General features: G+C 39.0%; 1 protein-coding gene across 1 annotated transcript; it reads left to right on the top strand.

Annotated features, from left to right (window-relative positions):
- The first annotated feature begins 4,208 nt into the window (after nt 1–4,208).
- Nucleotides 4,209–12,797, top strand: LOC140241026 (phosphatidylinositol 4-phosphate 5-kinase-like protein 1). Its single transcript, XM_072320795.1, has 8 exons — nt 4,209–4,363; nt 5,887–5,958; nt 6,643–6,794; nt 7,695–7,854; nt 10,337–10,392; nt 10,599–10,711; nt 11,471–11,633; nt 11,990–12,797. Exons 1-8 carry the CDS (start codon nt 4,298–4,300, stop codon nt 12,507–12,509), a joined length of 1,302 nt encoding a protein of 433 aa, XP_072176896.1. The 5' UTR covers nt 4,209–4,297; the 3' UTR covers nt 12,510–12,797.
- Nucleotides 12,798–13,066: the final 269 nt, after the last annotated feature.

The following is a 13,066-nucleotide window of genomic DNA, read 5'->3' as shown; positions in this document are numbered from 1 at the left end:
CTTCTTTTCTCACAAAGCACACGTGTGTTGAGAATGAGAAGGGCGTTATGTGGCCTTGAACACTATGGGTTTAGTGGCAACTCAATGCCCTTATCATTCTCAACCGACATGGTGATGATTCATAATTCATATCAATAGCAAATTTTCAGGATGTATCCTCTTCTTTTCTCACATATAAAGCACAGGTACATGGTGATGATTCATAATTCATATCAATAGCGGTGTGAGGTGCATGATTACATATACTGTAATTTCATTCAGTTTTTATAGCAATTGTGAGTTAGGGTTTTTTAATCATCTGAAATGAAAAAATTCTGCAACTTTCTCATGTTTACCCATATTTCAAAGGAAACTATAACTTGTATGGTTGTAGATATTACTTGCTATGACCATATCAACTTATGCCTTCGTTCTATTCTAAAAAAAACACCAACTAAACAAAAACCAAAACAAATTCCAGCTAAACCAGGATAACCCAAGAGATTTATTCTTTTGTATCTGATTAGTCAGTTTCTAGTCTGAATATGCAGTTCATTGAAATGATGGATATTCAATACATCAGTTCTTGAACTAGCAGCATGGTGTGATGGTGATAACAGATGTCACAATGATCATGTCTGAAAATCAGTGGCAGTGTCATTTCCCCATCGAGATGTATCATGTAGTGAGCAGGGGGCGCGGAACGGGGGGAGGGGTTCCCTGGTCTCGCAGCCCCCCCCCCCCCCCCCCCCCCGTAAAACATTCCGCGGCCCCCGATGAGTGTAAATCATTACTAAAGTAAATGTCTCATTCTAGTAAGTAGGCCTACTCTAGACATGTTGCATGTTGTTCCGTGGGTGGAAGGGGCGTTGTCTGTTGTTAATCCAACAGACACGGAAAAAAAAGCAACAACCAACAATATTTAATCATTAAAAAAAAAAAGGAGCCGAGAGTCATTCTGGATACATGCATGATCCGCAACAGGTGTTTTGATCCCTCAAGAAAACTTTAACCTGTCTACCCTCTGCGCGGAATGTAGTAATCCTCGTGGTTACCACAAACGATTGCACAATACACGTACTGTATGTACGATTGGCCTCGGTCGACTGGTAGGCAGCGGCATGCGGCGAGCGTAGCGGGGACGCGGGACCGGAATGACTGGCGAGTATGCCCACTCTCCTATCGCCTAGCCATAGCTAGGTACTAGGTGCTGTCAAAGCTCCTAGCTCCTTGTAATGAGACGGAGCCTAGCTCTAACAGTTAAAGCAAAGGTGTTCATCATTTAGATGATCAGAATGAACTGGTAGCTGTTATATAGCAAACGAATTCTCATATTTTTAACCACGAATCACCGAGGATGAAGACAACAATGAACATGGAAGGTGAATCATGATTCGTGATCGGGTGAGTTCCTTTTTCGATGCTATCCTCGCTCGGGGCGCTCCTCTGTATTAAAATGTGTACGTTCGATCGCATTTCGTTCAGTGCAGTGGAAGGCCCTACTTAGCATGCTTAGTAAGAACGATCACCTTTTCACACTTGGAATAACACTTGTTTTGACAAGAGTAGCCCGACGTCGAAATATGAAACATAATCTATACCAACATTTAGAAGATTAAATTTAGTGAAATTGGCTTCACATTGATGTGAAGTAATGACCCAGCCTACATCATGGTTTACATTTGATTAGGTTTACTTAGAAGTTAGATAGTATGGTAGGGGTCCAACCCACCGACCGGGTCCATAACGACCGGCCGCGCATTATAATGGCATTGCGCGTACAGAAAGAAAATGTACGCATGGGACTACGCGCAACGGTGTTCGATTCTTCACTGGGCTACGCTACCGAGTAAAATGTGGCGAAAACATTTAAGTATTCCCTCTAAATTACCGAAATTTAGCAAAATCGAATAAGGTTTATCGTGTAACTACATATAACTAGGCCTACCTTTGCTGACTCGCTGTTAGATGTAGAGTATCCTTCCGTAATAAATTTGACGATTTTGACCGCAAAATTGTCACCGCCGCTTGTACGATCGTGCACACACGTTACACATACACATGACATAAACATTTTGTCGCCCGCTTGCGCTACGACCGTACGAGTTGATGCAGAAACGAGAAATGAATACCGTGAAAAAACAAATCGACTCATCTAATTTATTTCAATTACGATGAAAAGTTTCCTAATGAAAATCAAGTCAAATTCATCAAACAGTCCTTCAAAAGTAATATCGAAGGATTCAAAATATATTCAAATATTATTGGGGAAAAAATTACGACTAGAAAAAAACAGCAGCTTGTCGAAAAAACGCGTTTAAGTACGCTTTATACGTATTGTCAATAGAGGGCGGGGTGGTCGGTCGATATGAGCCGGGCGCCTGAGTGCGGAAAAAATGACACCCCACGCGTTCGAAGCCGCCATCTAGAGCGCGTACCTCAGATCGCATTTTCAGTGCGCGCTTGTGAATCCGGAGTATTTTCTCCACACGTGAGTAAAATTTCAAGCAAATTGTGACATTTTTCACGTTTCTATTGATAGAAAAACGTTAGGTGTCCGATATTATGAACACCCAACCATACTCTGTCACTCTGAATTAAAAATGTCTTAAACATATTTCAGTGTAGTGAACTTTTTCAAACAGTATCAAAAGATATTTAGTTTAAGGTGATAAGCATGTGCATGCACTTTCTGTATCCTACTCAGAAATCAATGATTTTTTGGTGGTATTTGAACTATTTCTCACTGAAATATTCTCGGAATATTTTAAGGTATTGTCCTTCGAGTTCGACTAAGTAGTCATCCTGTAAGCCTTTTTTCCTGTACTCTTTCTGATAACGTCCAAGCTCTCTCTTCCTCTTCATGTTCCCTTCTTCTGAGCTGTGCCACTCTCTATGTAAATTCATCTGTTTTGTATCGTTGTTTTACTTGACTGTGTTTCAGTAGTTATCAACTTCCAAAATAGCTGGTTGCGGTTACCGGTAATACTTTTTGTTCGAAGGTCTTTTTTTTTTTTCTGAAGGACCTCCTTTACAAGCCATGCTTCCAAAAGGTCTCGTCATCTTCCTGTGTTTTACCCGCTAAGGCTAGGTCGAGCTTACCCATATTACGGTAAATGATATGTATAGTATTTGGGAAATGAAAAGCAAAATTTCAAGCACGTTCAAGTTCTAGCACTACTGCCACCAAAAATGCACTCCAGGGAGGAAGTTTTCAAATGTTTATGAAGAGGGGAATCATTTTATGACAATGGGCAAAGAAAGTTAAACTGTAATTGAAAGTGTGAAATGATCCCCCCCCCCCCCCCCCACCAATCGCAGATCCGGAGGGGGGCACACTTGGTGCCCCTTTCCCTCTTTATTTTTTGTTGAAATAAAAGAAACAAAAAAATGAAAGGGGCACATGCATCCCCCCTTTTTTTAATTTTGCACCCACCCCCCCCCCCCTATGGAATTCCTGGATCCGCCCCTGCCCCCCTCCCCTCCACATTGAGTTTGTTGTCCATGGCCATTAGATGTAAATGCCAATTGATATCTCATTTTTTTTTTGTGATGCTTCAGGTATTCCTTTTGACACGGGTCACTGGATGGTAAGCTGTGTGACATAGACTGCTCTATTGATGCTCAGTTACCACATGAAGATGACATTGAGATGGCCACATGGTGAACTCAAGGGAGAAGGCAAGGAAAATATCTCATGGACCTCAGTGGAATGACAACAAATTGATCCCATCATTTTCTCCTTGAATGTTATGCCTCATTCAGGTAGACTGACTGTATGGGGATTTGACATATTATTCAAGCTTCAAGTGACTGAAGATATTACTGAGTGGAATGCAAGAACAACAGGACAGAACTTCAGGAAATGTATGATACTTGGAAACATGATTACTACAATGTAGGTGTCTACATCTCTATCTCTTTTGAAAAGCAATGCTCTTCCTTGACTGAGTTGCTGTTGAGTTACTGAAGATAGGAGTTGATCGCAAGCATGATGAACTTTATGGAAACTTTGTAATGTGTATGATAGAGATCCCACTTAGAATAAATCAGTGCATTGAAAATGGATACATCGCAGTTTGGGTCTGCTGACAAGGACAGTGAAGTCCTTGATGGTAGAGAGGAAATGGAAGTGAAGGAAACTAAGCCATCTCCACCACCATCATCATCATCATCATCACCACAGGATGCCTCGGTGGAATCCGATGGATCACCACACAAACGAGCAAGGAGCTTCAGTCAGTTTGTGAAGGAGGCACACAAGAAAATCAAGCTGCGGGGAATTGAGGCTGTTAATGAAGATCATCCGCTGTTTGCCATGGCAACCTGCATCCAGAAAGGTCTTCAGATGAGTAGAAAGGAGTACAATGGGGAAGTAGGCACTGTGAGTATATTACATTGCTTTCTAGTCTCTCACAAATGTATGACCTTTAACCTTCTCTGGCCTCCTCCCCCCCCCCCCCCCCCATATACTGTTGCCTCACATTTTACCCCATATAATAGTGACACTATAAAGCTGGGGGTATGTTCTGACTCACTGTAGTTATTTGAAAATGGGTTTGTCTCAGAAATGGTCCCGAACATTCTGCTGAATGTAGGATTTTGAATGATAAAGAGCACAATAATGAATTGAGCACTAAGCTGATTTCATGAATAATGCATGACTGTCAATATCATTACTAGAAGATTGTAATAATAATAGAACAACCACATTTCTCTGTGCTCAAGTGCTGCAAACACCTTAGGAATAGAATGCAAGTTGATAATTAGAGGTGGGTAAGGATTCGCAGGGGAAAGGATTATACAAGTCCAGGTGTGAGAAAAGGCAATAAACCATGTCATGTCCATACAGTAAGCAAACATGAGTGAAAGCAATGTTTATATATATATGTATATATTTTTTTTAATGGTTGCAATATTCACTTACCATCCAGAGAGTATTAAGGGTATGTATATAAATGTTTCCAGGTACCTAAGCTGTATCTCTCCCTCATTTACTTCACTATGCAAACCTTCAAGCAGCATAAGATTATGGTTTGATTTTCTACTGTTTCTGTTCTTTTTTATCACTTGAATATTTTCTTGTCCAGTTCTGGTGCTGCATGATTTCGAACCACTTGTATGTTTTAGAGAAAACCTTTTGTAAGAGATGATTTGATCAGATGATATTCTTTTTTTTTTTGCTTTCTTTTTTTTTAGAGCCATGAGGAGATTGCTTCTCAGGGTGGGATAAAAATGTTGTAGGCCTATACAAAGACGTGATGAACAAAAGCAAAGTAACAGAGAAATTTTGTGTGCAATAGACTAATCGCTGAAAAATGTGACTACTTGTGTCATAGACATTTGATAGGCATATGAAACAAGCTGTTACCACAGAGTACGTAGTGAGAGATGCGTAATTTTCCTTACAGTCATTTGATATACTATATTCTGCAAGAAGAAAAGAATTCTTTAAGCTTAGATGTTTCGGGTTTTTGGATAAGAATTACCTATTCAGAGACTGCAACTCCAAGCACCTTCTGATCTGGAAATTCTCCCACCTGAAACCCCTAGCAAACAGGAGACTCCAACTTGATGTGCGCAAAACGCACATCATGAGCGCGAAGTTCCTTGTGGCAGGGGTCCAGGGCCTAAGGGTTCTAGATGCTCTTTTGTGCTATGCCTATCTCAGGCTTATTTTTCAACATATGATGGCACTAAGTAAGAAATGATTTAAAGCGGGAGACACAGGGCCAGGGCGGGAGAACGGGAGATTTTGCAAAAATGGGCTTTCAGCTGGAGATCTCCCGTCGAAAGCAAGAGAGTTGGAGTCTCTGCCTATTGCAAAGACATAAATGAGTAGAATTGTTTTAGAGGCTACTCATTATGCCAGTAAAGAATTGATTAAATGTGATGTTTGCATTGCAGGCCGATTCATTATCACCAGAAAGTTACACTCAGATGGAGGAGCACTCTGTTGCCACTAGCAATCCAAACAAGGTATTGTACATGTACCACCAGCCAATGGCGATAATCCCTCTGTTTGTATTTAAATACAGTGTTCACATACAGCTAGTCTTGGTTTGTTTGTTTTTTGGAAGGTGAGACTGGGCAGCTACAAGCTCTGACTGAGATTAGAATGTCAGTAGAAGTGCAATTCAAATCTCTGCTATTCAGATCTCATCAAGATTTGAGCATACAGACATGTAAATGGTACTCCTGTTAGAATTTTTTACAGTCAAATGAACCACGCTTTGTTTTCTTGACTCATTCTCTTGTCCTCTGTCCATTTTGGAATATTTGAGATTTGATAGACTGAGACATTTACATTGTGTTTTTTTTTTTCATCTTCAAGCAACTAGAGAATACAAAATGAGGTTTTGAAGAATTACGTGTAATTATAATCATTTCTGTGTGAAATTTGGTTTCTTTTCAAATATATGTTAAATGTCATATCCATTTCTTCAATGCTGTATACTGTGCAATGGATTTGTCACCAGAATCACTGCTGCATAACAGTCTGTTAACAGATCTTTGAAGGCATTTCGCCAAGTAGATTGACCATTGACAGATAACAGGATTTGCATCCCTTTTGCACTGATACTAACCAATATTTGAAAAGATACAGGATAATTATCTGTCATGTCACATGTTTATAATTTGTATTATTTCTAATTCATATAGATGGCAGTATTTCACAGCTTTGCTCCTGATGTGTTTCAAGCTCTAAGGAACATCCTTGGCATTCAAAGCAATCAATATTATGAGCCCCTTGCAGAAACACCTTTCCTGAAATATGCCAGCAACTCAAGAAATGGACAGACCTTCTTTTTATGGTACGACATGAACATTTCTGTCTGAAAACTCAAGACATAGACTTTGCATGTATTGAAATTAATCCATAACTATTTTTCTTTTATAAGCAAAGTTGAAATTATTTTCACAGTCAGAGTTATTCAGCTACTCATTTTCTGTGAAATGCAATCTGATACATGTCAATATCATTCATTTAATCATGCAGGGAGGTCTTTCAAAGTTTGAGTATTTCATGAGAATGAATGACATGTTCATTTTGTGGAAATGAGTGCATCAGATGCAGATAGTATGACTTGTCAAGTGAAGTACACATATCATTAAAATCAAACACTCATTGAAAAATTGTGGCTGGGATTTGGGAGACAAGGTTTTCAATCGTTTAGGCGGGGCTCCTCAAACAGTGTCTGGCATAAGTCCAACATGTAGTACTGTATACGCTGTAATTTTTCACATACAGGTAATTTTGTGAATGAGGAGGTCACAGACATTTTCACAAGATGTTTGTGAGACGGTCCAGCTGTGATTGCAAAATTCATGAAAATTAAACCTCAATCTCCTACTGCCCTAGTGCAATTGATTAGATAGTGCAGTTTGCAAAGTCTACCCGGGATTGGTTAAAAAATAACCCTTCAAGTAAGGATATGAATCGCTGTGATTATTTCTCAGGATCTTGTAATCTTAAATACCTTGGGACAATGAAGTGTTTCAACTGATATGTCCAGATAAAAGGAAGTGTGGTTCTAATTGAGTGTTGAAAAAGCAATTATGCAATTTGTTAAATTGATTTTTTTTTTTTTTTTGCCATGTTCCCACCAAAGCAGAACCCAATCATCGGGTGAGCACTGTACAAGGAATAGACATTGATATTCTTGCAGTGATAATGAAATATTTATTTTCAATCAAATCAATTTTCTCCACAGTTCCGACAAAAGGTATTTTGTGAAGACAGAGAATGCCACAGACGCAAAATTCTTTCTGCAAATCTTACCTCACTACGTTGGCCACCTGTCTGATTACCCACACACTCTCCTTGTGAGGATCCTTGGTCTCCACTACATCAAGCTACCAGGCAAAAAAGGGGTGAGATCTACCGTCAAAGTGGGATATTTTCTGTTCTGGAAATATTGTGCATATTTTGTCTCCCACCCAGCTAGCATGAAAATGATAACATGCAAATATTTTGGGGATATATTTACAGTTCAAAAAGCAGTCTCATATTTGCAGTATAATTATAAACAATTGAAGGGTATTAAAATTCACATAGTGAAAGTTTCCACCGAAGAGCACACAGTATCTTTTCCATCATAAGAACATGAAAGCCTTATACCTATAATTAACTTATGTGCTTCCATTTACATTGATGATAGGTTTGCAATGTAAGGACCAGAGTCCTATTGCATTTAATAGTAATTGCATTTCCTTTCACAAACTGGAAATGAGCTCAGTCTTTAAATTTGTGATTGATTTTTTTTTGTGAGTCAAAAAGGTATTAGTACTTTTAAAGCCCATGGCATAAATGCCCTTCTGCTGTTAAGCTGATGAATTTGGACTGCTGATAACCAAGATGTAGCGGATATCTGAATCATGTAAATAGAGGCTCAGGTTCAAGATAGTACCATGTTGGTAATCAGGTTTAATACATATTGGCACATAAAGTAATGCCTTACAGTATGTTCATTTATTGTCCCCGCCGAACGAATTCGAGCAGAGGACTATGAAACGGGCTCCGTACGTGTGTGTGTCCGTGTGTCCGTCTGTCTGTCTGTCTGTGCGTCCGTGTGTGATCAAAATCTTCAATTTGCTACTTCTCTGTCATTTCTGAGCCAATTTTGATTCTGTTTGCTTTATATAATAGCACTACATGGGAGCTTTGAAACTTCTACACAGAATTTCAGTTGTGACCTTTGACCTTGACCTTTGACCTATATTGTACATTTTGCTACAAAATGCTACTCCGCCATTTCTAACCCGATTTCGATTCCGTTTGCTTTATGTGACGGCACTAGTTGAGGGCTTCAAAACTTTCACACAGAATTTTGACCTTTGACTTCTTTGACCTTTGACCTTGATTTTTTGACCTATATTGTACATTTTGCTACAAAATGCTACTCCTTCGCCATTTCTTACCCGATTTCGATTCGGTTTGCTCTATGTGATGGCACTAGGTGAGGGCTTCAAAACTTCTACACAGAATTTTGACCTTTGACTTCTTTGACCTTTGACCTTGATTTTTGACCTATATTGTACATTGGCTACAAAATGCTACTCCTTCGCCATTTCTAACCCGATTTCGATTCTGTTTGCTTTATGTGATGGCACTAGGTGAGGGCTTCAAAACTTGTACACAGAATTTTGACCTTTGACTTCTTTGACCTTTGACCTTGATTTTTGACCTATATTGTACATTTTGCTACAAAATGCTACTCCTTCGCCATTTCTAACCTGATTTTGATTCTGTTTGCTTTATGTGATGGCACCAGGTGAGGGCTTCAAAACTTCTACACAGAATTTTGACCTTTGACTTCTTTGACCTTTGACCTTGATTTTTTACCTATATTGTACATTGGCTACAAAATGCTACTCCTTCGCCATTTCTAACCCGATTTCGATTCTGTTTGCTTTATGTGATGGCACTAGGTGAGGGCTTCAAAACTTCTACACAGAATTTTGACCTTTGACTTCTTTGACCTTTGACCTTGATTTTTGACCTATATTGTACATTTTGCTACAAAATGCTACTCCTTCGCCATTTCTAACCTGATTTTGATTCTGTTTGCTTTATGTGATGGCACCAGGTGAGGGCTTCAAAACTTCTACACGGAATTTTGACCTTTGACTTCTTTGACCTTTGACCTTGATTTTTTACCTATATTGTACAATGGCTACAAAATGCTACTCCTTCGCCATTTCTAACCCAATTTCGATTCCGTTTGCTTTATATGATGGCACTAGGTGAGGGCTTCAAAACTTCTACACAGAATTTTGACCTTTGACTTTTTTTACCTTTGACCTAGATTTTTGACCTGTATTGTACATTTTGCTACAAAATGCTACATGTTCTTCCGGCGGGGACATATATTACGCACCGCGTAATTTCTACTTTTCCTTGTCTTATTGATTCTGCATTTTATTATTTCCCCCCCCCCCCAAAAAAAAAAAGTGGTCTGTAACTTATAGATTATATTAATGTAGCAATGCAGAATTACTATTTCTGTCTAGTCAGAAAAAGAATGATTTAAGCACTCATGTCTGGAATTGGGGATTTTTGAAAGCTTCAGAAAAGAATTGGTATATGGATATTAGCATATTCTCTGCAAAGATTAGATTTTGTCATTTATGTTTAACTGTCCTTGGATGTGTAAGGAATTAAGATAGTTCCTATGTCTGTGAGTGGCAATGGAAAATAAGCGAATAATCTGTAGTGTTTGTTTATGTACTATGCAGAGCAGTATCAATGAAAACTTGTCTTCATGTTTTTTTAATGCACAGATGTTCATTGCATTAGTTTTGCTGGTCTGCAATGGGATATATGCTAACAATGATCTCCTTTTTTTACATGCAGAAATTCTTCTCTGTCATGCAGAGTGTTTTTCATCCAGAAGAGCGAATCTATGCCAGGTGAGTTTGTGACTTTGTGAGAGCTCCAAGGATTTATTTGCATGAATGTTGTATGATTCTGTAACTTCTAACTAAAATTGTGATTTTGAATTTACTGCAAATGCTTTCTTTTTTCATTCCGGAGATAAGTATCATTGTTAGAAGAGATTATATTGAGAGTATGGCTTCATTGCTTGTTTGCATTGCTTGTGTTTTATTGCATGCAGGTATGACATAAAAGGGTGTATATTGCACCGCTATGTCAGTCCAGAAAAGCAGGGCAGTAACTATGTCAGTGTTCTAAAAGATGTCAACTTTGGAGATCAAAAGCTGGTTCTGAGTAAGTAAAGTGCATAATATCCCATTTATATTCTTTGAATGTGTCCAGACTGTAACATTGTGACACTATAATTCATATTCTTTGAGTGGAGCTTCTGTAAATTTTTCAGGTCTTGCTCTTGTGGTTAAAAAAGAAGAAGAAAGTTTTCTGTCTTTAAAATCATAATATGGTAATGGGCTGACCTTTCACCCAACCAGAAGGTTGCTTAGTACATTTAGAGAATGAGGTAAGTAGATGCTTATAAGTTATTGAAGTGATTCATCATAAACTGTTAGCTGTCAGTGGGTGTGTTCGAGCACTACCGTACCTGCGCCAGAGGAGCGCTCGAACGCTCTTAAATTGTACCATACCATATTGTACCAAGCCAAAAGTGGACCACTTCCCGATGTGCTCCAAAAGGGTACCAAAAGCGTTCCAGAAGTTTGCATGTTAGAATGCACATAACATGCACATATGTCATAATGCAAAGAGTTAATTCTCTTTATTCAGGACAGCTATAAGTAGTTCAAGCATGCCAGGTGAATGACCCTCTTGCTACAAAATACTTGGCCTCTTCTAAAAATAACTCATGAGGTATGCTTTCTCAACAGAGTGCTCGAAAGGCCCAATTTCCGGCACAGTTCAGTAGGCCTACAGTACGCTTTAATCAGTTAGCTTTGGTTCGCTTTAGAGTGCTGCAATGCACCCAGTGTTGATCTCTGTGTGTTGAATGGATTGTAGCAACCTAACACAGAACTCTATATGTTGTGTTATCTGTAGAGGATCAGAGAGAATGGTTTCTTCGTCAAATAGACATTGATGTGGACTTTCTACGGGGCTTTAACATCATGGACTACAGCTTGCTGGTAGGACAGCAGGTTCTTCACTTCACAGAGACTGGTGAAGATACCAACCTAGCTCAGCTGGTCCTTAGGGTCAGGAAGTAAGTCAATATGTATTTTGCCATCTTTTTATCCTCGTTAAAGTATTTAGAAGTCACCATAATTGTCAGTAAAATGATGTTTTTTGGCAAATGAAACTAAATAATTGAGATGATTATTAAGTGAAGGAGGAGGTACTTCTTGTTGAAATGACAGGATCGCTTTCCTTGTATGTTTTTTATTCATGATATCATTAATACTAATATTGTACATATCCATAGGGCTTATCAGCAAGTAAGGGCTGAAGTCCTTGAGTCGACTTGACAACTTAAGAGCTATCTTCTGAAGAAACTAATCATGTCAACTAGTTTTGTTTTGTTTTGTTTTGTTTTGCTTTTGTTTGTCTCTCCAATTATAGGTCTCTTCCTCAAAAGCTGTTGAAAACCTATGACAGTCTGACCGAAGGCAAGAAAAAATCCTCTCAAGTTAATAATGTGACTGATAGTAGAAGTGAGAATGAAGAAAGAGCAGATCTACCAGGAATGGTGACCACTGAAGAGAATCCTGCTGTAAACCCTCCCACTGGTATCCAGTACAACACAAACCCCAAAGGTAGTCAGGAAGCTGCCAGTCAGCTTGGGACGGTCCTCAGTGGGGGTAAGGAGAGAGATCTACGTCTGGCTTCTGAACTTCAGCTGGCATTCCAGCGGCAGAACAGACGGCTGCTGCCAAACCAGGCCAATGCTGTGCACGTTATCAATGGACCACATGAACGTTACTTCATTGGCATAATTGATATTTTAGGGCAATATACGGTCAAGAAACGACTTGAGAATATCCTGAAGTCGTGCATAGCGCCAAGAACACCGTTTTCTGCAGTCAACCCATCAAAGTATGCAAGGAGATTCAAAGATTACTTCGCAGCACACTCTGAATGACGAACACAAGTTTTAACCTGTTCCATACGGGAACCTGGTGATCTGTGTATTAAGTCTATGCGGATTTCAAAATTCAGGATGGAACAGGTTAATCTATTTGGGACTTCTACTGAATTCTAGCTTTGACAGTTAGAGCATGTGTGTCAAACAATACCAACTCATCTCTTATGGTTGAACTTAGACTTTTTGTACAGCATGGGCCAACTGAAGTCAACATTGCTTACAATGATATTTGGAAATCAGAGTTTCCATAGTTAGATTTATACTCTGATATATGAGAACCTAAAAATGATGAATGATTATATATTAAACCATAATTTCAAGTTTGAGAAGCCAATACAGTTAATGTTGCCATCCTAATTACTATTTAGGCACATCCAACCTAGTGCATGTGTGTTTTTCCCTCTTTTTTTTCTCTGTACTAAAAAAAATCTTCTCAGCTTTAATGTGAGCATTACAGAAATCTTAAACTGTTTTTTTTTTTTTTGATATCTCACCATGTGTGTGTGTGTGTGTGTGTGTGTGTGTGTGTGTGAGTGTGGTGCATATTCCGTCCA

This window comes from Diadema setosum, chromosome 17 (assembly GCF_964275005.1).
Source record: "Diadema setosum chromosome 17, eeDiaSeto1, whole genome shotgun sequence".
In the NCBI taxonomy this organism is placed as follows: domain Eukaryota; kingdom Metazoa; phylum Echinodermata; class Echinoidea; order Diadematoida; family Diadematidae; genus Diadema; species Diadema setosum.
Note: the sequence above shows the minus strand (reverse complement) of the source record. Positions and strands in the feature narration are given on the sequence as shown.